The 25,692-nt window shown below is 38.3% G+C and overlaps 1 protein-coding gene across 1 annotated transcript; it reads left to right on the top strand.

Moving 5' to 3' along the window:
- Positions 1-11,896: 11,896 nt before the first annotated feature.
- On the top strand, positions 11,897-12,925 carry LOC131253793 (uncharacterized). Its single transcript, XM_058254932.1, has 2 exons — positions 11,897-12,283; positions 12,410-12,925. The coding sequence occupies exons 1-2, from the start codon at positions 11,897-11,899 to the stop codon at positions 12,923-12,925; spliced, it is 903 nt and encodes a 300-aa protein (XP_058110915.1).
- The last annotated feature ends 12,767 nt before the right edge of the window (positions 12,926-25,692 follow it).

The raw sequence follows: 25,692 nt of genomic DNA, 5'->3' as shown, positions 1-25,692 counted from the left end.
TACACAATGGATCTTTGAAAGTTTTTAATGGTGAGCATTCAATCATCACTGTTTCTTGTGGTGTGGTCCACCCGAGATTTGGATATGCTCAACATTTAAGAACGCATCTCAAAAAGGGCTGGAAAAACGAATGAACGGAGTGGATATAATACAACACATCATCAAGATGGGCCCTATGGTAACACCCACTAAGTTCTTAAATGGGTAACACCTAATCCGTGCCCCTAGTAGCAGTAGGTCCCCTAAGAGCAGGTCGGGTTGAGGAGCCGGACTGGTTTACTAAGTGGGCCAAGAATTCTAGCCAGACCCAACCCATGACCTGTTAAAACTGTGACCCAAACCTCCCACTTGAAAATATCAAGCCCAAGTCCAAGCCCAACTTAGACCGGATTCGACACAAACCAACTCCAGCTTTTCTTTTTTGTTTTGTAACCTACTTACAAACACATAACAACACTTATCAGCGTTCAAACCCTTAACCTCAGTGTTGAAATACATTCAGCCTATCTAACTCGAGCTATTAACTTAAACTAATAAATGAAAAAATACATACATGCGTTAGATAATTTATTTCTTTTTTTAATTTTTTTTTGAATTCCTTGGCTTGTTTTGGATTATGAGCCGGGTTAGGTAGGGTCATCTGCCAAACCCACCAAAAACTTAAATCAACTGGTCAGATTGGGTAAAGATTCATTTACCGGGTTATGCTTTTAACTTGAATCTAACCCGCTACCGATTTAGCTTGGCCCGAGCTTACTTCGAAAGCAAGTCAAGCCAGTTGGCGAACATGTGACCTGTTTGTTCGCAACTACAGGGGGGTCAGGTGGAGAGTTAAGACAGCCCATTTGCTAATTGGGTCTGAATTTTGAACCCACATCCAACCTACAAAAATTCAGACAAGGTCCATGTTAAAAATAGATGATTCATTTATTTAATGGGTTTATTTTTGGTATGAATCCAAACATGACTTATTTATAAAATGGGTTAGGTGTAAAAAATTACAATTTCATTTTCATACAAATAATATTATAAACCATTCAATGGTTGTAGCTATAAATTTTTATGGTAAAAAAAGAAAAAAGAAAAAAGAGGCTAGCAGTTAAAATTTAAAAGCATAGTTAGTGTTGTCCAATTAATGAGATTTTAGGCATATTTTTTGTTAAAATTGGGCCCTACTATTTGCATAATCTATATTTTCACAAGTACTAAATGTGTAACAACATTTGGTGGGGGGGATGGTAGTAAGCCATTCTCAGGCTTTAACCTAAGGGACAGAAAAAATTCTCACATGCTTAATTAAATATTTTTTCTTCAATTTAGGTTGGGTTCAAATCTAGGTGAAGTTCATTAAACTATTCCAAGTCAGGTCATGCTGATTTAAAAGGGTTTGTGATCCACTTGGTATTTGGATCTGCTTCAGTTTTGTACCCATGTACTAAAGTGAGCTGGAAAAATGGATGGACGGCATGGATATACAATAAATACATCAAGGTGGGCCCCATGATTGCCTGTCCAAACTCAATCCCGACGTGACTCAATCTGAACACATTCCCTCTTGGGAAGCCTTGTTTGATTGCGTCTGTGCCACCTTCATAGGCAAACCCAACTAATTACTAAACAACTTTCAAACACGCTTGGCACGGGCCTATCTCTTATGGTAGCATGAGGCCCCATTAAATCCCACCACAACAGCTCGTTAGGACTGAACACAAATTAATATTAGTTTAAAATATGATATGTGGTCCATCAGGTAATATGATATTAAATTAAAATCTTGTGGGGGAGGAACCACGACAATAGCCTGCTACTAGGTCCTTAAGTGCTGCCCTTGCACATGGCCTAATGCACTCCTTTTATAAAATAATAATAATAACAATGGACTAAACATAGATAGGGTATTGTTCCCACCTGGACTGTGTTCCCTCAGTGATATTTGACTAGACATGGCCCCCATTTGAGATGAACCCATGTAAAACATGTTTAAAAGTTTCTAAGTAGCCTAGGGCCGTCTGGATCATAAGTTACTTAAGATAAGCTACTTATGCCTCAAGTAGCTTATCTTGGATTCTACTTGTTAAGTTGAAGTGATCAAGTACTTTTAAGTGAAAAAGTTACTTATAATTAATCTTAAACCAAACTTATCTCAAATAAGTTACTTATCTACGGTTGTAAGTTGAAAAAGTAATTTATTTGGTAGTATCCAAATAACCATGTAGTGCTCAGCTGGACTCCATATCTTGGAGCAACCTCTTATGCAGTCACATCTTGCCACATCAAGGGTGAAGGGAGCTTGCTTTTAGGGACAATACCAAATCCACATTCACCAAGACCCAGTCACCTAGCAGTGGACATAGATTGGTACAATTATTGCCATGTGTTGACATAGGTACAGACAATATAGCAAGATTTGATTCTACACAAGTCACTGTTAGAGATGAGTCATGCACAGCGTGTTTGGATACTTAATCAAGGTGTATCTAATGACATCCGCCTATTATCCAATCAAATCCTACCACGTCAACCCACACAATCAAATCCTACCACGTCAACCCACATCCTTGTAAAATAAGGGCGTGGTTTAGCTAGTGACCCAACACTAGCTAGCTAGCTAGTGTCAAAGATTTATGGGCCCTACCATGATGTATGTGATTTATCCACACCATTATTCATTTTGCCATCTCACTTTAGAGCATGAGCTTAAAAATGAGGCAAATCCAAATCTCAAGTGGACCACACTATAGGAAAGCAATGTGAATATCCACTGTAGAAATCTTTTTGGGGCTCACTGTAATGTTTGTAATGTTTATTTTCTATCCAACCTGCTCATAATGTTAGCACACCTTGTTTGTCATCATGTGGATCTATGTGTCAGGAGTCAGTTAGGCCCTTGAAAGCTGAAGATCGAAGACATGTGAAGACTGGAGTATCAAATAGTAAAGAACAGGTATATGGGATGTCTTGGTAACCCTAACCTCAACCCAAAATAACTTAAACCTCTATGTAATCCTAACCTTAATAGGTAAACTTTGGTTGATCATTTCTTAGCCTTAGAACCTTAATTGAAACATAATAAGTAAGACTATTAGAGGTGCAAAGCTGCTATAAACATATCTGCTCAAAGCAGCAACGTTCTGGTAGTTCTCAATCCCATCGACAGTTTCAATGGGATCGAAGACCAATTCGATTAGATTCATTTGGATATCTAATTTGTCTAGCAAGCACTTACAATAAAAACTTGAATTGTTCGATCAAATTGTGATCATGTTCAATAGGATCGAAGGCCTATTCGATAGAATCAAATGGCATTTTGATTACATCAGCATAGCCATTTTTTACCCCTTTTTTTACGATTCGAACTCAGATCCTTTATAAAGGGTATTTGGTTATTGGGCATACATATTATTTTTTAATGCAATAGAAGCCTAAGTGATTTCATATTTATATTCTTCACCCTAAACCTCTAAACCAATGAATTTCAGGTCATCTTTCTTAAGATTAACACTCTAATAAGGATTTTAACTTCTACCTTGAAGATAAACTTAAACTACACAATTTATTAGAGATTAGAACTAACCTTATTGGCAAATCATTTGTCTAAATTCTCTAGAAGATCCATATATGTAAATCCACTAGGCTTACAATCTTTTCATTAGTTGTAGTAGATTTTATTACCCTCCCATCATCTTGTCACGTCAAATGGAGTCGTATACAAGGTATTTGATTTTGGAATAAAAGCACCAACAAGCATCGGCATCAACAATTGGGGGAACATTTAAGAAGCGAATTCAAGCACGAGAGCACTTAAAAAAATAACTCAAGAACAATGCATCAATGGAGCTCAATCCGACAAATGAATTATCAATTAGTAAGTCAATGCTCTTTTTCCTTGTGTAAGATTAAGGGTAAGAGTTTGTGAGTCAAACTCAAATAGGTTCTTATATAGGACCTAGGTTCCTATACAGGACCTAGGCCCTTATATAGGACCGAATACACTGGACACAGGTGCATATATGTTAATCTAAATGTGAGCCTCCGGCGGGAGTAAACATGAGTCCTTAAACTATGAGGGGATTTGTTAGTTAGCTGATAAAAAACTAATGAGGTCTCTTGCAAGAGCCTCCGACGAGAGTGTATGCTAAGTTCTTGTGTAGGGATGTAAAGGTTAGAGGTGAACTTGTTGAAAAACTTCGATAATAAAATTCGGTACTTTCTAGGAGAAAGTGCATCTGCGGGAGTAGAGTGGAAAAACAAAACGAGTATAAATGCTTGTATTTATGATTGTGAATTACATACATTTTTATTTATGCTTATAGGTTTGATTAGTTAAATTGATTTAATGTTTGAATTAGATTGTATATTAGGCACCTAACTTGTAAAGCACACAAGTATACTAATTGATTATAAACTAGTTACTAGAATTAACATATTTATTATAATCTATGTTATTAGACTCATTATTGACTTGGAAGTCTTAGTGTTAATTTGTCGTACTTAGTTTAATTAATAAACTAGTTTTAGTTAGCTAATTATGTTTTAAATTGGTAGAATTTTTATTGCTCCTAATTCCCTCCAAAAGACATGGCCATTCATTATATAGATTCACCAAGTTTTTGTATGCATTATGGTAAACTAATCACATATGCAATTTCATATAAAGTATTACATAAATGAATGAAGAGAAAACACAAATAGTATTTTGATCCAAAGCCTCTGTAGCCCCAAAAAGCTTTTAATGATAAGCATTAAATATGTTTTTCGCTTTAGGGTTACGGGAGTTTTTGATCCAGTTAATCTTTATTTTTTCTCTTAATCTAAGTTAGTGTAACCTTATGCACAGGTTGGATGACAAATAAATATCATTGTGGTGCTAAAAAGGTTTCAACCATGGATATCATTATTTTCACTCTTTCTTATGGTATGGTCCACTTAGGGCCTGTTTGGGCGCGTGGCTTTCGGCGTATTGAAGGGGATTAGGTCCGATAGGATTGTCAAATCCCTCCTACCCTACCCCTCTTCCTGTTTGGGCGGTGTCGTCTGCAGGAAGTCGTTCGTCATTTGCTTTATACGTGGGAGATATGTAGGGATTGTGAAATCCCTCCTTAGATTCATCACTGGGTATCTCACATCGAGCCCATCCCTCTGCGATTTCACAATCCCTCATATGGACGAAGGATGGGATTTCTCAATCCCTCGTGCTGGTAGGAGATATGATAGGTCAGATGTTTTTGGGTGCGAAATCAATATTATATATGTGGATGCATGTTCGTCATGGAGCTTATCGCGTAGAGAAGTATTGCAAGGGCGCACTGCCGGAGAAGTGATTGTGAGGTAGGTTTTTCCAAAATCTCTTTCCGGATTCTATCTGTTCTTGTAAGAGGGAGGATTAGATAGAAAGTGCATCTAAGAATTTGATCTCCCCCAAATACTCACCGGCCAATAGGGCTTCTGAGATCATTGTCTCAGGATTTTCTCTCGTCTATTCCGGACTTGAATGGTAAGGCCCCAATAGGCGCATGTTGTGGGTGATCAAGTATTGAGGATAAAAATCGTATATTTGGCCCTCTCATAAAAGTGGTTGTGCATACGATCTTAATCACTTCTTTTCTTGATTTGCATGGCAGAGCTATTATCGGCGGGATCTCGACACTGTGGTGTTCTCCTACTTCGCAATCGAGACACCTCATACCAATCATCTTCATTGATGAAAGTGTGGTGGTGTATTAATATTTTCTATATCCTGCTTATCTATTTCCTGAGGTTTTCATAAAACGGATGGTATTACAACTTTCATTTTCATAAAATGGATGTATTATCCTTTTTCATAATTACATAGAAGACATGTCGTACATGATTCTCATTTACTTTGAGCAAATTTTTGAGGGCAAATCTGGTTATACAAATTCCCTTGGGTTTCAATTTGTTTGCATATGCTGAAGAGTTTAAATGTTCAGTTTCATGTCTTCGAAAATCGATCAGGCTGTAATTGTAATTTACATTGTATTTTACATGTTAACGGTCATTATACCTGTAGATCAGCTTCTGTAGTTGGTGTATGTTATTCGTAGAAAATGATTTTATTCTTTGGGGTTAACCAATGCCCAGATCTTATGATTGATGTGCATATTCATGAGTCATAGAACCTTGGAATACTGGATCGGGAAAAATTATATAGATACAGACTCTGATCTATATAGAACTTACAGTGTCAATATCAGTCACAATGTCATGCAATACATGTATACAACTTTAATCATAGTGACTCCGTGATGGTGAATGACGTATGTTCTGCATTCAGTTTCACTTGCTGAAATCTTTGGATGAAGTCTGCATTTTAATTACATAAAGGTACAGTTACAGGGACTACTATATATTTCAGTTCAATAAGGACAAGCAAGTAAAGGGAAACTCTCCCATTTTTCATTATTTTGGTGAATCAATGTTTTGTAATCCTGTATCTTCATATTAAGATTTACATTCTGAGAGATATCAAGTGGTGTGTGCATTTTGTATAAAATGTTTTCTAAAAAAAAATCACGGTCATGTATGAGTTCTGTATAGAGAGACAATGAGTTTGAAACTGTGAGATTTATCTCGGCCTTTGTTAATCTATGTTATAATGTACTGTATGTACAGATTCCACTAGGAATTAGCACTATAATCTAATCTTTTAACTGATTAGCAATGTCTTGGCTTGTATTTAGGTCTCCAATTGTTGACTTTCTTTTCATTTCCTATTTTACGCTATCACTAAACATCATCTTCCAGTACGTCCGATGTTCTTATATACACAAAAACCCTCTTGACTATGAATTTGAAGAATCACAATTCGTTGTAGGTTCTAATTTATTACACATATTAGTCGTAACTTATCTAACCTGTTCACTTGTATATTCATGTAAATATAATATAACATGCATGGGTCTTTGCAGTATCATGTGTTGGAATTCTTACATGATAAAAAATAATTAATAACCAAGAAATAACTTACGTGAGCTTAGAAATCTTCTAAATATAGGGAGAGTTAAAGAAAGTCCAGAAAAATATTTAATTCATTAACCAGAACTGCTTTAATTTCCTTTCATTTTTCCTTAAAAGATGAATTTTTATATTGACTGAGAATTTTGTGAATGCTTGTGCAAGATCCAAACCACTCGTTAGGTGGGGCCTACTGTATAGTTGGTCTGGCTCATGTGAGCCATTAGTCCACTGCCACAAGCTCACTGGCGTCTGGTTAGCTGAGCTCTTGCAATTAGAGTAACAATTCTGCTACATTTATCTTTCAATGTTTTTTTTTAAATTGGCTTCCATTGGTTTTCCCTACAGAAATCTCAGTCTTCACATCTGTTTATTGGTCTCCCATGCCATAGGACCCACATTAGTAGATACCAATTGTAAGTTTGTAACTCTCAGAGCTGGAAGAAATCAGCTCATGATCATCAATTTTCCTCCATTCACATCTTTGTCATTTGGTCATAACCAACGCTCTATAGATGTAATGCTTCATAAGTAGCATGATAGTGTTTCCTATATATATGTTTCGATTGGTTGTGGCAGGGGTGCTTTACATAGTTTCATGGCCACATTATTATTGTATTGGAAGTCTGTTATGATGTAACTTAAAATAATTCTATGTTTCCTTATAGTTGTATCAAGGGTGCTATGCATGGTTTCACCTGATTTTGTTATCTATAAATGAAGTATGTTATTATGAATTTTAAAATATTTCTATATTCCCTTTTTGTTGTGTCAGGGGTGTTTTGCATAGTTATATAGCGACATTGTCTATAAATGAAGTTTGTCATGATGAATTTCAAAGTATGTCAATGTTTCCTTGTGGTGGTGTCAACGGTGCTTTGCATGGTTTCATGTCCACATTGACTGCTAATGAAGTCTGTCATGATGAATTTTAAAATATTTCTCTATTCATTTGCTTGCAGAATAATTTAGCAGTCTATTGGATATGTTTACTATTTGCGCAAGTCATTATCCTTGTAAAGAAGAGAGTCATGTCTTGTAGGACCCATCCGTAAAGAAGGCTTCCACCTGAAATACTGCCTTCTTGTAGCTCATACTTTGATAAATGTGGCATAAGTATATTCCCATCCAAAATCTACCGTCAGTTTCATTTTTTGGCTCAACATCTTTTTATTCTAAAATAGTTCCTTCTGCGTGCATAAGTGTATTGTCTTTGAACTAGAAGCATTTTTGAGTTTATAAAGTAGATGCATTTGAGTTTTTAAACTAGATGCATTTTTCTATGTGATCATCTAATTTCATTGAGTATAATACAGACTTCAAGTTGGCCCTAGGTAATTTCCTGCAGATTGGCCCATTTATTTCAGTTTACATTTGAACACAGATCGTGTACTTGACACAAGTAAGAGAATTCTGCTTTCATGCATTGTAATTTTAATTTATACCATTTACAAATAGATGCACTATGTTTTCATGCTAAATAAATGCAATCTGTGATAATTTAGCCCTGTGAGATTGCAACAAGTAGGATTTTACTACATGGTGGGACCCACATTAAGTAAAGAAATACTCTTTGCCAGAATGGCTCAAGACTTCAGTCAATGGCAGTGCACAGCAACATGGACTTAATTTATGTCACACAGATCATGCACACGTTTCAAAACACTTCTTCCCTGTATATGCATGTTTCTACACATCTATGGTACAGATCATATCTTCTAACCTCCATTGAATTGTGATCGTCAGATCTTTTCAGAGAATCATTGGTCCAAATTAGATAATGGGTTGGTTATCATTGGTATATCAAAGATCTTATCATATAATCAGCATCGTGATGAATGTTGGCCACCAGGGGAATTGAAAGTGGATATATATAACTAGATATGACAGCAATGGTTTATATTTAACCAGTTCCCAGAGTCTAAACTTATATCCAAATTGGACCATCATCACCCACCATTTTTTTATGTTCATCATCATCGACCATGGCCCCACTCCACATACAATTTCAATCACCCAATCTACTCTTTTTATGCTATTCACAATTGAAAGGGATGAAAGAGACATAGGAAGAAATGATTTCAATCACCCAATCTTACTTTGTATGATGTGGCATGCATGACGATCTAAACCATTTGTTCATCTGCGACAATCATGAATGGGTCATAGACCAAGAAGAAAGAATGTAAGGAAAAAAAAAAAGAGTGATTGGACAATCCTAACCACTAAAACGAAGGAAAAAAGAATATAAACGTGGTGGTCGGTGATTAAATGGTAGTTTTAGTGTGGCAGGGATTGTCCATCTCTACAAATTTTGGTGTATGGTCCATTTCTAGAGCCTACTGATGAATAAAAGATTTGGATCTTCAAACAAAAAGTAGGATTTCCGCCCATCAAACGATAGTATATAAACAATGATCATTGGACTCATTGAAGAAGTGAAATCCATTCTAATTCTAGCTGTAGTTCTCCACATTCCACATTCTGGAGCTTGAGTAATACCTCCTGTCTTACCTTCCCATCGACAATGTTAATGATACTATCATTGATGAGCACGTTGTCATTCGATTTCAACCATTTCCCTACTTGCATATTATCATGGATATGTCTCCATATGCTGTGGCTGCTGTGACCAATGACTGGATATCATTCGCAGCTTCTCCCATGATGTCATCTGCTGAGAACATGTCATGATCAAAGACTTGCTGCTTGATAATTGAAATTTTAGAAATTCAATATTTAAAAAGAAAAAGTGTGATAGATTAAAGCTAGACTTTTTTTTGAAGAATATAAATATGTTGCTTGGTTACAATAAATTGATAATGTGGCAAAGACCTGATCCACTTGAGAGTTTTAATTTGCTATGAGTTGTACAAGTACATGATGTTAGTGGATGTATAATTTGAATTACAGTTGACTGTTCCATGATAGATATCTGTTAATTGGCTATCAGTCAATTCCTTCTGATTGTTGGACCATCTTTAACTGAAATGATGTTATTCACTATGTTAGTTAATTGGCTATCATTGTATACCTTCTGAATGTTTGTTCTGTATATCTGTGTGTGTATGGGTGTGTGTGGGTCAACTTTCAGTTTCACTTTCCATTATCAAAAACTTATGAGCTTTAAACTCTTTACTCATTTTTGGTATATGATTTGTCAATACCCACTGTATATTTGTTAAGCATTTTCGTTATACTCTGTGGGGCCACCTAAGGGTTTACATGCTTAATTAGAAGTTTGACATAGAGCTATTAAAGGTAATCATATAGTATCTTGTATCCGCAAGTGTAGGTGAGATTTAGGAGATGGATAGCGACGATGAAGAAGAAGTAGCCGAGACCATGGTAGTCCAAGTTGTGGCCGCATGCGTAGCTGCTGTTGGTGAATATTGTCGTCACTATATGTTCAGAGAACCAGCGCGACAAGAGGATGACGAGCGGATAAGGTTTATAAACTCAATCGTGTGTGCAAATGACAGTGATTGTTTTATGTAGTTAAGGATGAAACGGTAAGGTTCCTCCTTATTATGTAGCGTACTGCGTGAGAGAACGCACCTACGCAATACTCGACACGTTAGTCTTGAGGAGCAACTAGTTATCTTCCTCTATACCATAAGACATAATGTGCGTAATCGTATGATAGGACACAGATTCATACATTCAGGTGAAACGGTAAGTCGTCACTTTCATCATGTCCTAAAAGCGAGTGTCCTTGTACCCTGATTTTGTTAAGCAAGCGGGTACTGAGACCCCCTCGGAGATTCAATCGAATCCTTACTGGCAAACTTATTTTCAAGTAACATTTCCGTCGCGAGATGCTATTTTTCGTTTTGAATTTGAAATAAGCTAATATTTGTCATATTATTTTATAAGTGAAATTCGATGCCATTGAGGATGGAATTGTGTTGGTGCAATAGACGGGACGCATATTCCCACTCATGTGGAATCATCCCAACACCTAAGCTTTCGCAATTGGAAGGATATCGTGTCTCAAAATGTACATGTTGCTTGTTCTTTTAACATGACATTCTTATACATGCTAGCTGGATGGGAGGGTTCGGATGCACGAGTCCTACATAATGCTCTGACCCGAAGTGATGATTTACTAATTGTGCCAAACGGTAATTGTTTCTTCATAAATAACATACAATATTCTTCACCCTAAACATCATTCTCAACATACTAACTCCCATCACCATAACTCTTACGTAATGTAGGAAAATATTTCATCGTCAATGCAGGATATGCTCACTCACATAGGTTCATGGCACCTTATCGCGGTGTTCGATACCACCTGCACGAATATCGAACCAGGAGAGCACCCATGAACAAGAAGGAGATGTTCATTCAAATTGCGAAATGCAGTTGAACATTATTTTGGGGTAATGAAGGGGTGATTTCCTATCTTGAAAATAGCTACGCAATATCCATTTGAAACCCAGGTGAAGATTGTAGTAGCTTGTTGTATACTACATAATTTCATTTGTCAAGAAGACGAAACTGGACAAGATTAAGAGGATGCTGTTATAACTGTGGGGGATATAGAGAGCAATCCTACACCAAATGAGGTATCAACAATGGATGAGCGGCAGTGGCTAGTGCAAGCGACACAACAGGAGAAAGGATCAATGTTCGAGATCAGATTGTAGAGCAAACGTGGACAGATGCACAAACAAATAGTAGGACTATATAGGGTCCTTTTATTTTAAAGATACATTAACTGATGTGATTGGCAAACACACACACACACACATATATGAGAGAAGACAGTCAAGATGAAGTATGTCATTTTTTGACTTACATATTTGCTCGATACGATTAATTGCTCTTTCAGTAATACATATTTGCTAATATAATATTGAATTTCATTATGTGTAAGTTGGTTTTTAACTGTTTGTTAATCCACGCACTAGGTGACATGTCTGACTATTTTATAATAGATACACAAACTCCAACGCAGTCCCCAGTAAGAACTCCAGTTCTGCCAACAAGATTCTCTCCACGCAAGAAGACCGTTAAATCGCTTGCTGAGTCACTGTCACGCGCTGCAAAAATCAAATGGACCCGGACCATGAATCAAATATTATTCAATGCCTTGCTTAAACAGATATCTCTAGGCCGAAAAGCAGATAACGAATTTAAGAAGGAGGCACATAGTGAAGCCGCTGTGGAGGTGTATAAGAGGACGCAAATTACAATGAACTGGCAAAACGTTCAAAACCGTATGCGGTATCACAAGCGTGAGTACAACGATGTGGAGGACATGTTGGCCGTAAGTGGTTTTGGTTGGGACAGCGAGCAAATGGTAGTAACCGCACCCAACGAGGTTTAGGAAGAGTACCTGAAGGTAATCATTCCGTACAACCCCTTATATTGCAAATCAGGATTGTATAAAATATGTTTACTAAACTAATCTTTTTCTTGATTGTAGTCACATCCAAGAGTAAAAAGGTTACGCGGAAAATGGATTGAGCGAATGGATGATTTAGCGGCGATTGTTGTTTCAGACCATGCAACAGGCCGCTACGCCCAGGGAAGCAAAAATATGGCCGCGTCTTCCTCTCGTATTCAGCGAGATTTGAATGACGCTCGGACTAAGCTAGACGATGAGATGGATGTACCTATCAATCTTTCCGAGGATCATCTCGGAGATTCGACTGGGAATTATCATTTTTCAAATGATTCTCATCGAGCAATAGAAAATCGTTCATTCCGCAGCACTCCCAATCGAGCAAATGACTCTGAGAGTAGTCGTGGTGGGAGTGCCTCTACGAAACGGATGCATTCTGCTCGTCCCTGTGATGTCCTTGGCAGTTCCCTGGATGGTGTGGCAGAGGCAATGCGAAACTTTGGACTTAGGAAAGAGATAAACCCCACTAGTAAAGTGTTTAATATCCTCGAGGAGGTTCAGGGACTGAACAACACAGAGTTTATAGAGGTTGGTTAGATGCTGACTCGAGATAAGCAGCTAGCGTTCTTTTTTGTAAGTCTTAGCCCGGAGCGGAGGGCCGATTGGTTGAAAAAAAAACCTTGTCTGATTTGAATGGAGGTATTGGTGGGGGTTCTTCTTGATGGATTAAAATACTTTTATTACGCATCGAAACAGGAATTTCTATTTGCCGGTTTTGTAATAACTATAAACTGATTTGTGGAAGGGTTTTTTTTTCCATTTTAAATGTTCGTTGGATACTTACACACTATACCATATGCTTGCATTTACATATTTTTGATGTTGCTAAAATGTCATTTGATCAATCTATCGTCTTTACATGCTTTCATTTTATGAATTTTATAACATGCATTTTCTCGTATCCTAGTCATGTTTATGTGAATGCAGATAGGTAACGGTAAATATTATGTTGTAATCAATGGACGACGACCGAGGATATATATGTCCTGGGATGAGGCACGACTGCATGTGGAGGGATACTGTAATTAATAACAAAGAGACGTGGTAGGGCCCAGTAAACCCACCATAAAATTGACACATAAATCATAGTGGAGCCCGCAGAGCACCGAGCACCAGCCAATGGCTGGTGTCAGGGGGAGTAGCCAATCCATTTCCCCTCCTAAACATCATAACAGTGGTACTAACGGTTTAATGAAAGTGAATCCTGGGTTACCCAAACGGATACTGTAGGTGGGATGGTTGCAATACCACAACACCCAAACGGAACACTTGCAGGGTATGGGATTGGCGTCTACACCCAAAGTACCTAACCATTCATTGATGGCAATAAATGCACCCGACGCGATAATTCCATACACCTCATTACACCCAAAGCCTTAAGCTTTAGACATGCTTCAATTGAAACGAGTGACATAAAACGAGCTGCTAAAATGGATGGAGCGTGATGAATAAGACACAGGCATTACTGTGGTGTATGTGTCTTATCCATGCAGTCCATCCATTTTATCAGCTAATTTTAGAGTGTAAGCCCAAAATCGAAGCATACCCAAAGCTCAAATGGACCACACCACAGGAAATCGTGTGAATTAAACAGCTACTGTTGAAATTTTCTTACGTGCCCTAAAAGCTTTGGATGAAGCTGATATTTGTGTTTTCCCTTCATCTACGTTGGTGTGACCTTCTGAACAGGTTGGATGATAAATAAACATCATTGTGGGCTCCAGGAAAGCTTCAATGGTGTACCTCACCATCACTACTGTTTCCTGTAGTGTGGTTCACTTGATCTTTGGATATGCTTCAATTTTGGGTTCATGCCCTAAAATGATCTTAAAAAAACGGATGGACGGCGTGGATGAGACACATACATCCAAGATGGGCCCCGTTCTACGCACCAGCGTTTGTCATTTTATTATGATTTGAAATATCCTGCGTTTGGTTTGTATTTTTATCTCAATATTGTCTTCAGCAGTCCTTCCACAACCGCCAAACGTGCAAGAAAATGACAACACATCCTCGTTATTCCCACCGGAGGGGCAAAAGTACTTTGTGCCTATGTCGCGACTCAGTATCCACCGTACGTCGCCGCCACTGGAGCTCACATGCCGGGTGGTCCGTTTATCACGGGAGCCATCCATGTTCTGAACTCTATGCTAAAACGGTCACAGTAAGAAAATTTTTCTGACCGGTTGATCGTGACTATTGATAAATTTACAAAAATAAAAATAGAATTTTCAATGGCTCTCATTCAACTCTAAAATTTAAATTTTACTATCATCATTGAAGCTTGATCAAGATAAAGTAGCTCATTTATGCTAGTAAAGAGAATATATATGGTTTAAATAATTGGACCATCTCAGAATGTGGACCTCAGTGGCTGCGACATACGCTGGCTTCTATGCCGCGGCAGAGGCAAAACGAACTCATGCAAAAATACCGAGGGGCTTCTACCATTTCGGAAAGGGTATTTTGGTCAGAGACCTTTCTAATTGAGAAGGAATTTTATATTATGTACGCTACATTGCAACTTTGCACTATATACACGTGTCTTCAATTCTCACAGTTGGTCTACATTTAATGATAATCCAAACCATTGATTTATTTTTTCCCATCATGAATATTCTACTACCATAATTTTATCCATTTAAAATATTAAAATTTGAAACCGTATCCTAATGTAGAAATTTCATATAGCAAGAGACCATAGGAAACTATAAAAGAGTCAATATTAGTTTCTTATATATTTGATACAGATAAAAATTATAATAATAGTCCATCCAATGTGGGCTCCATCATACCAACAGTCTAGATTACGAATCCATGGGCCCAACTTCTAAGAATATAGAAACCGTGAGTCGTGTAACAAAACGCGTGATTTCTGACACAAAGCTGAGATTCCCAGCAAAGGGAGATTTTGCGTGGAATCTGATAATTTCACTTTACCGATAAAAAAGGGTAGGCGCCCCTTTACACGCATCCCAAGTCAAGGGCGGGAAGATTTGGAAACGGATTGGCTACTCCCCCTGACACCAGCCCCGTGGCTAGTGATCAGTGCTCTGTGGACCCCACCATGATGTATATGATTAATCCATTCCGTTCAAAAATTTTTAAAGATAATTTTAGGATTGAATAAAAAATGAGAAGGATATAAATCTCCTGTGGACCACACCACATGAAAACAATATTGATTGAATACTCACCATTAAAATCCTCCAAAGGCCCACTGTACTGTTTATTTGACATCCAATCTGTTGATTAGATCATACAGGCTCAGATGAAGGGAAAAAAAATCAGCTTGATCCAAAACTTTTATAGCCCCTGATATGTTTTTAATGTTCGACCCTCATCCAACCCTGTTTCCTGTAACGTGGTCCACTTGAGATTTTGATATACCTAACTTTTGGTCTCATACCGCAAAATGATCTCTACAAATAGATGTACAACATGGATGAAACACATTCATCATGGTAGGGCCCACAGAGCACCGACCACCTGCCATTGGCTGGGGTCGCCGATCCGTTTCCGGAAGATTTGAGCCGTGCATAGGTGGGCCCCGCCTCGAAGATACGGATTAGCTACTCCTCCTGCCACCAGCCAATGGCTGGTGGTCGGTGCTCTGTGGGCCCCCCACGATGTATTTGTTTCATCCACGCCGGCATATATTTTTCTAGATCATTCTGAGGTATGTGACTAAAAAAGAGGAGTATCTCAATCTCAAGTGGACCAAACTATACGAAACAGTGTTGAATGAACGTTGACCACAAAAAAAAAAAAATTCGGGGGCCATTAGAGTTTTGGATCAAGCTGATCTTTGTTTTTTCGCTTCATATAGGTCTGTACGACCTAATCAACAGATTCCCTGTCAAATAAATAGTAGAGTGGGCCTTAAGAGGATTTTAATGGTAGATATCCAATCACTATTGTTTTCCTGTGGTTTGGTCCACCTGAGAGGTTGTGGCCGACTGATGGCTGGAGCATATGCATTTTGATCGAGCTGTCGTAATGGTTGAACTGATAATTGAATTCCAACTGTGAAAAATGTCATGGCTATTATAGATATAAAAGTTGTTATTTCGTTGTTTTTGATATTTCCTTATTAGGCCAGTCATTTGAATGGTCTAGATTGATGTCCTGTTATGTCGTGTGTGTTGAAATAGACTGTCCTTAGCCAAATAGTTTGGTAGGTACAAATGGTTGGTATTAGCTAACTACAGGTCCAAATGCTGGTGCTAGGGGAGCAGCCAATCCGTTTCCACTCCCAAACATCATAATAGTTGTACTAACGGATTGTGGAAGCAATTCTTGCGTTACCCAAACAGCAATTCCTGAGTTACCCAAATAGCATTAGTTAGTGGGATGGTTGCAGCATCACGACACCCAAACAGAATCGTTGCTGGGTGTGAAATTGGCGCCTACACCCAAAGCACCCGACCATCCACTGGGGGCATTAAATGCAACTGACTTGATAATTCTATACACCTCGTTACACCCAAAGCCTTAAGCTTTAGACATGCTTCAATTGAAAGGAGTGACATAAAACGAGCTGCTAAAATGGATGGAGCGTGATGAATAAGACACAGACATTACTGTGGTGTATGTGTCTTATCCACGCAGTCCATTCATTTTATCAGCTAATTTTAGAGTGTACGCCCAAAATCGAAGCATACCCAAAGCTCAAATGGACCACACCACAGGAAATCGTGTGAATTAAACAGCTACTGTTGAAATTTTCTTACGTGCCGTAAAAGCTTTGGATGAAGCTGATATTTGTGTTTTCCCTTCATCTACGTTGGTGTGACCTTCTGAACAGGTTGGATGATAAATAAACATCATTGTGGGCTCCAGGAAAGCTTCAATGGTGTACCTCACCATCACTACTGTTTCCTGTAGTGTGGTTCACTTGATCTTTGGATATGCTTCAATTTTGGGTTCATGCCCTAAAATGATCTTAAAAAACGGATGGACGGCGTGGATGAGACACATACATCCAAGATGGGCCCCGTTCTACGCACCAGCGTTTGTCATTTTATTATGATTTGAAATATCCTGCGTTTGGTTTGTATTTTTATCTCAATATTGTCTTCAGCAGTCCTTCTACAACCGCCAAACGTGCAAGAAAATGACAACACATCCTCGTTATTCCCACCGGAGGGGCAAAAGTACTTTGTGCCTATGTCGCGACTCAGTATCCACCGTACGTCGCCGCCACTGGAGCACACATGCCGGGTGGTCCGTTTATCACGGGAGCCATCCATGTTCTGAACTCTATGCTAAAACGGTCACAGTAAGAAAATTCTTCTGACCGGTTGATCGTGACCATTGATAAATTTACAAAAATAAAAATAGAATTTTCAATGGCTCTCATTCAACTCTAAAATTTAAATTTTACTATCATCATTGAAGCTTGATCACGATAAAGTAGTTTATTTATGCTAGTAAAGAGAATATATATGGTTTAAATAATTGGACCATCTCAGAATGTGGACCTCAGTGGGTGCGACATACGCTGGCTTCTATGCCGCGGCAGAGGCAAAACGAACTCATGCAAGAATACCGAGCGTCTTCTACCATTTCGAAAAGGGTATTTTGGTCAGAGACCTTTCTAATTGAGAAGGAATTTTATATTATGTGCGCTACATTGCAACTTTGCACTATATACACGTGTCTTCAATTCTCAAATATGGTACACATTTAATGATAATCCAAACCATTGATTTATTTTTTCCCATCATGAATGTTCTACTACCATAATTTTATCCATTTAAGATGTTAAAATTTCAAACCGTTTCTTAATGTAGAAATTTCATATAGCAAGAGACCATATGAAACTATAAAAGAGTCAATATTAGTTTCTTATATATTTGATACGGATAAAAATTATAATAATAGTCCATCCAATGTGGGCTCCATCATACCAACAGTCTAGATTACGAATCCATGGGTCCCACTTCTAAGAATATAGAACCCGTGAGTCGTGTAAAAAAACGCGTGATTTCTGACACAGAGCTGAGTTTCCCAGCAAAGGGAGATTTTGCGTGGAATCTGAAATTTTCACTTTACCGCTAAAAAAGGGTAGGCGCCCCTTTACACGCATCCCAAGTAAGGGCGGGAAGATTTGGAAACGGATTGGCTACTCCCCCTGACACCAGCCCCGTGGCTGGTGGTCGGTGCTCTGTGGGCCCCACCATGATGTATATGTTTAATCTACTCCGTTCATCCATTTTTAAAGATCATTTTAGGGTTGATAGGAAAAATAAGAAGGATATAAATCTCAGGTGGACCACACCACATGAAAACAATAGTAATTGGATAACAACCATTAAAATCCTCCAAAGGCCCACTGTACTGTTTATTTGACATCCAATATGTTGATTAGATCATACAGGCTCAGATGAAGGGAAAAAACAAAAATCAGCTTGATCCAAAACTTTTATGACCCCTGATATGTTTTTAATGCTCGACCCTCATTCAACCCTGTTTCCTGTAATGTGGTCCACTTGAGATTTTGATATACCTCACTTTTGGTCCTCTAAAAATATAGATGTACAGCATGGATGAAACACATATCATCATGGTAGGGCCCACAGAGCACCGACCAACGGCCATTGGCAGGGGTCGCCGATCCGTTTCCGGAAGAGTTGAGCCGTGCATAGGTGGGCCCCGCCGCGAAGAGACCGATTAGCTACTCCTCCTGCCACCAGCCAATGGCTGGTGGTCGGTGCTCTGTGGGCCCCCCACGATGTATTTGTTTCATCCACGCCGGCATATATTTTTCTAGATCATTCTGAGGTTTGAGAGTAAAAAAGAAAAATATCTCAATCTCAAGTGGACCAAAACAGTGTTGAATGAACGTTAAAAAAAAATTTGGGGCTATTAAAGTTTTGGATCAAGCTGACCTTTGCTTTTTCCCTTCATATAGGTCTGTATGACCTAAACAACTGATTCCATGTCAAATAAATAGTACAGTTGGCCTTAAGAGGATTTTAATGGTAGATATCCAATCACTATTGTTTTCCTGTGGTCTGGTCCACCTGAGATTTATATCTCTCTCATTTTTGGTATCAAGTCATAAAATGATCGGTAAAAATGGATGAACGGCATGGATGAAACACATACATCATGGCGGGGCCCACATAACACCGAGCACAGGCCACCGGGCTAGTGGCAGGGCGAGTAGCTAATCCATTTCCGAAGACGACCATAAAAAAAAAAAAAAAATTTAAAATAATTTAGGCTGGTCCACTCATCATGTGGGCCATACCTGTAAAAAAGAATGGATTGTTTTGAAAAAAAATGGCAATGGGGCGTGGCTTCGGTGGATCCCCGTATCCACCGAGGTGGTTGGATCCTTGAATGTGGGGCCCACCGTGGGTATGTTTCTTATATCCACGCCGTCCATCTGTTTTGACATATCATTTTAGGGCGTAATCCCGGAGCGAATTGCCTGTGACCCCAGGCAGGGAGATATCTTTGTGCTTAGAGCTGTGTAGGGCCCATAAAGATGTCCGTGATGAATCCACTCAGTCCATCTGCTTTGAAAGACCACAATAAGACATTATTCTAAAAACTTGATAGATCCAAAACTCACGTATGCCATAACACACGAAATAGTGGGGATGAACGCTTAGCTGTGACAGAATTTGTATCGGGATGATATTTGTTCCTGCGGTTTATCTGAGTGGTAATAACTATATGAACGGTTTGGATAGCATATAAACATCATGGTCAACTCCAGGAAGGGACATTGTTGTTCCCAATGTTTTATTGGTGTGGCCCACCTTGGTTTTAGATCTGCCTGATTCTTAGATTTCCGTCCTAAAATCCTGTCCTATTGTGATCTTTCAAAACAGATGGACGGAGTGGATTTCTCACGGACATCTTTGTGGACCCCACACAGCCCGGGTCACATGCAATCTCAAGTGGACCATGCCACAGGAAAAAGTACTGATTGAATACCCACCGTTAAAAACTTTTTGGGGCCACCGGAATGTTTATTTGCGATCCAACATGTTGATAAAGTCACGATGAGTTGGATGAAGGGAACACACAAATATCATCTTGATCTAAAACTGTTTTGGCCCATGAGAAGTTTTTAATGGTCAATCACCACTGTTTCTTGTGGTGTGGTCCACCTGAGATTTGGATCTACTTCATTTAAATATGATACTCTAAAACGAGCTGTCAAAACGAATGAACGGCATGGATTTAAGGAGCATACATCAAGGTGGGGCCCACAGTCACGATCCACCCACCTAGATGGATCCGAGTATCCACCGAAGCCGCGCCCATTCCACATAAAAATGTCATTTTTCACGGCAGTAAACATTCTGTGCAGTTTACTCCTCACGGTACTGCTGTCAAATAGATGTTGTGATGGGGACCGTTGTTCTGGTGGGCCATGGCTTGGATTGGCCAATCCCAAAAGGTAACGGGATTGGAGTGTGTTGTCCATCTGATCAATGGTCTGCAAAAGCAAGGGTGAGAGTTGTCCCATCATGTCTATTTTCGACTGTAACCGATCACATGGTGGCCCACCAGCTCACCCAACATGTTTGCACGTCTAACATGAGAAGGTACACAGAAAACATCTACTATGTTAACATTTCTGAATTATTATTTTTTTAATGTCTATGGTTGTGTTTGATGGTACTATATTTCATAAAATATCATGAAATTTTGCACCAAACCCACTCTTTATTTATGAAATTTCGTGATATTTGCTGCAACCGAACATACCCTCACCTAAAAAAAAATGACTTTTTTTTTTTTTACTAGTATACAAAAATAAGAGCGTGGTAAAGACATTACAGGGAGTGACCTTGGCGTAAAATCGGATCTATTCATACACTGGGCCTAAAAAAAAGATATCATGCGTAATAAATATGATACTAGTATTGAAAATTTAAAGTACATGAATTTTTTTTAAACGATGTTTGAAAATATTTGAAAATTTAGTAAATGTAACTTTATTTATTAAACAGCTTAAATTTTACCCGCAAAAGTTAGCTAATCATTTACATTTTATCTAACAAAACCTTTGAAACCACTTTTTCCCCATGCTTACCATCGTGGCTTTGAGATATGAATCAAATTAATTCAATTAAGGGAGTGTTTGGCGCATGGTACTGGGAAGGATTAGGTGGGATGGGATTAAAAATTCAATTAAGTGGGTGTTTGGCGCAGGGTATTGGGAAGGATTAGGTGGGATGAGATAAAATTAAAAAACATAATTATTATATATGGCAGGGGTTGACCATGGAATTAGACCAGTTTCTCATCCAGTTCTTCGCAATGATAGAAATAGTTGGATGACTTGAAAGCTCACCCAAAGTTCTCTCCCATTCATTTCTCCTCCCAAAGAATGTATTGCCCGACACATATGGATATCATCCATTAATTATATGATCATATTGGCCCGAAACAGCTGATAGAGGGCGATACAAGCCATATCGGAGGTAACCCATTAGATACCCGATACATCGATTTTAAACCTTGGGTTGAATTGTTGATACTCGACCTATTTTTATGCCAACCTATTAAACAATGTGAGTCATCTGATGTTAACAGCTTAGATCATGTGATCATGTGCCATGCTATCATATTTGGTAGTGTGTGATGCTATGGACACCCTTGCATGGACTTAGCAAATCCCATCTACCCTGTTTGGTTGCTACTTAATAATGAGTTGTTTTTTAAAATTCTAGGCAAGTTCAACTCATTTTAGTTAATATCAATTATGCATTAAAAATTAAGAAAATGATCTATAATATATAATTACGATTAAATAAAATGAGATGAACTTATTTTTAAGTGACAACCAAACATACCCTATAACTATATGACTGTCATCGAAGGATGTGTTGGATATTGGGCCATGGGGCTCATCTGTGGGTAACGAGTAATAGTTGGGTCATGACTATAAATATTATCAAATCTTACCTACTCACAATCCACAACTTTTGACATAAAAATAAATTATAAGTGGCGCCCATCGCTAATCCAAGCTGCGATGTGATCGACTCCAAGACAGAGAGACATGCACCAAAAATTATTTCAACTAGATGGATGGTGCCCCCAAATTCCTTTTAGTTGGGAGATCAGATCTTCATACTTTGGCCCTGATGTAAAGTGGACTACAAATACATTTTTAGTATGGCTAGATTAACATAAGTCCAAATGGAAATAGAAATAGTTTGTCAAAACCAAACCTAACCCTAGATAAGTCATGACGTAACTGGCCCCAAGTGCATTTAGTTTAAAGAAATTCATTCTAAAAAGGAAAATTTGTCATTCAAAGTATACACCATAAATCAGTTGTAACTTTTGATCCGAGCATCAATGTAAAACACACAACCTATTAATCTTTATATAATGATACTTTTAGGGCCAACCAATCACTAGCTAGTTAAATCCATCCATTTTGCCTTTTACTACAATTTTAAGAAAATTTTACTATTTTTATAAACTTATACTTTCATCATATCTCTTTGTTCTTACAATTTCAAGATTTACACAATATTTAAAAATTGCTTGTAATAATTCTGAGAATACTCCAATAAGATTTATCTAAACATTCTAATTATTGCAAATTAGACTTTAGAAGAGTTTTATTATTTCCAATAACAAAGAGCTTTGCTATTTTTGATAACTTCTAAACAAATTAAGGTTTTACCTTTTTGTTTTTTTATACAAGTGATGTAATCTGAAAGTCTTAGGATAATCTATCAATACAATTTTGAATGTTTTTTTCTTATGTTATGGATTAAGAACTACATTATGAATTCAATATTCTGACTACTTGAAAAAGATAGTAATCTTCTTCTCATTATTACACACCCTTCCCTATATCCTGCCATTTTCAATGGAACCTAGACTGTTCCCAGAAGATACTTTATTTTTTTTGTGGTACGCTGCATCAAGGTTGGTGTCCATCAGATCAAGACCTAAGGAACAGTGAACCATGGGCTACGATTGTACAAAACAATTAAAGGGCCATCAGAAACTGGAAATGCCATCAACAGTCAAAACCTACTTTGATAGCTGCATGCACCTGCCTTTTCCAATCTGGGTTATTTAACAGTACAATAAAAGTACAATGCTTTTAGTATTGTGTCACCAAAAGTGGAAAGGACGGGCTTATTTAGCAACGGAGTGGGTTTCGATGTTTGACGAGGGCAACCAACTCCTACTCACAGTTCCTAAGTGAAGAAAGCATAGGCTAGTTAGGGGAAAATGAACAAAGCTACGTGGATATTTTCATGAAAAGTACTTCGATACTCTGGAAGAGTGTGATGGATGATACACAGGCAGTTAGAAGTTATGAGAAATTGCATACCAGTCAGACAAGACTAAACCATCCAAATGGGCACCAGTTTAAATGTATTATGAACCAAAAATTATTCTAATTTGGTTATCAACTATTAGATTGCTGGACATTTATTGGACAGTTAAAAATGAAAAATATTCAATGGTCTTATTTCAAAAGGCAAGTGCCCATGAATCAATAGTGACGGTTGTTTAAACGATCTTATTTTTAATGTGCTCTAAAATTTAGGCTGTTTAATTTGGGTTAATCATCTGTAAGCGCCTGTGTATCAAGCATTGACATACGCAGCAGCCAGAGTATCAAATAACTTCCTAATTTTGGCGACTCCATTGTTAGTTCATCACCAATTTCAAAATGGTGGCACCCATTTAAGGCTATCTTGACCATGGGTCCCTACTCATGGCTCAGTGGTAGACCCTTTGGGTTTCAATACTGAGGTCATGAATTCAAATACCCATGTGGTGTGTGTAAAAAAAAAAAAAAAAAAAAGCCTCGGAAATAGGGGATTTATGAATAATATGGAACAATATTGTAACTATCTTATAAATGTCCACCAATCCAACTATTAGATCATTAAATAAGTGATTTTATTTATTTATTTATTTTGTTCATTATACATCTTTACAAGGTACCATAATCTCAATGGTTTATTTTGACTATTTGTACACCATGTGTGCTAAGTTCTAGGTAATTTCCAAGGGATACAATTTGCCGAAATCAACACTAAGCTTTGTGGGGCCCAACGTGATGTATGTTATATCCCATCCGTCCATCCATTCCGGCCGATCATGCAGGATGTGAACCCATACATGAGGTAAATCCAAAGCTCAAGTGGACCACATGATGAGAAAAGGTAGGTATAAAGATGCCCACCATTAAAACCTTCCCAGCACCCCGTTGATGTTTATATGCCATCCAACTTATTCTTGAGGTGAATCTTACTTGGATGAAGGGAAAACACCATTATCAACTTGATCAAAAACTTCAATGGTTCCCATGAAGTTTTCATTAGTGTGGGTGTTGAATCCTATAATTTAGGAATTCGGTGAGACCTAGATCCACCAAGGTGGGTGGGACAACCCTTGATTGTGGGGCTCATAGTGATGTATGTGCCTAAAATCCACACCATCCAACCGTTTTGGAAGCTCATTTTAAGTCATTATCCCAAAAAATGAAGCACATCTGTAGACACCCCACCCAGGCTTGCATCTCGAGAAGACCAGAACAATGCGGAAGCCCTGATCAATTCCTAAACCAAACTCTAATCTCAACCTAAAACCCTAACCAAACCCTAACCCTAACCTCGGCCTAAACCCTAAACCCAACCTAACCTTAGCTTAAACCCTAATCCAAACCCTAAACCATCATCTAAGGCAGAGCATATATGAAAATCAGTACAAACCCTAAAAATAAACCCAACCATTTTGAGCTAAAATCTCGAAAAAAGACTTTGGGCCGAACCAGAGCACCAAAAAAAGCCCACTGACTAAAGCCCAAGGGAAACCTAGCCCGGGCGGTAGTCGGACTACCGCGGGCGGTAATCAAACTACCGCCCCTTATCTGACAGGTGTCCCCTCTGGGCACACAGCTGTCCCCCGTCCTAAAGTTAATTTTCATATGGAATTACCTCTATAGTTCACCCTATTTACCCTTTTACCTATCCCCAAGAGCCCTTAAGAGCATGTCACATAGCATTTTTCTCTTATCAACTAATCTTATGATGCCACGTCAGCTTTCACCCTTCACAAACCCAACAATTACCATAATGTCACCAGAAAATGCTATAAATAGCCATCTTCTCTTCACAAAACACAACAACAACAACAATCCAAGAGAGTGAGGGAGAGAAAGGAAGAGAGTAAGGGTGAGAATGAAGCTCCAAGCCTCCAAGATCGAATTTTTCAGCTACCCCTTAGCCTCCTCCCGACCATCTCAACCTCATAGTCTAACCCAGATTGATCATGGTGTAGTCCATGTTCTA

This window comes from Magnolia sinica, chromosome 8, assembly GCF_029962835.1.
Source record: "Magnolia sinica isolate HGM2019 chromosome 8, MsV1, whole genome shotgun sequence".
NCBI classification, from domain to species: Eukaryota; Viridiplantae; Streptophyta; class Magnoliopsida; order Magnoliales; family Magnoliaceae; genus Magnolia; species Magnolia sinica.
Note: the sequence above shows the minus strand (reverse complement) of the source record. Positions and strands in the feature narration are given on the sequence as shown.

What these genes read in the sequence shown, in the direction of transcription:
- LOC131253793 (XM_058254932.1), top strand. Translation starts at nt 11,897, where the DNA reads ATGTCTGACTATTTTATAATAGATACACAAACTCCAACGCAGTCCCCA. An exon ending in GTTGGGACAGCGAGCAAATG is followed by an intron (nt 12,284 to 12,409) that starts GTAGTAACCGCA and finishes TCTTGATTGTAG; the next exon opens with TCACATCCAAGAGTAAAAAG.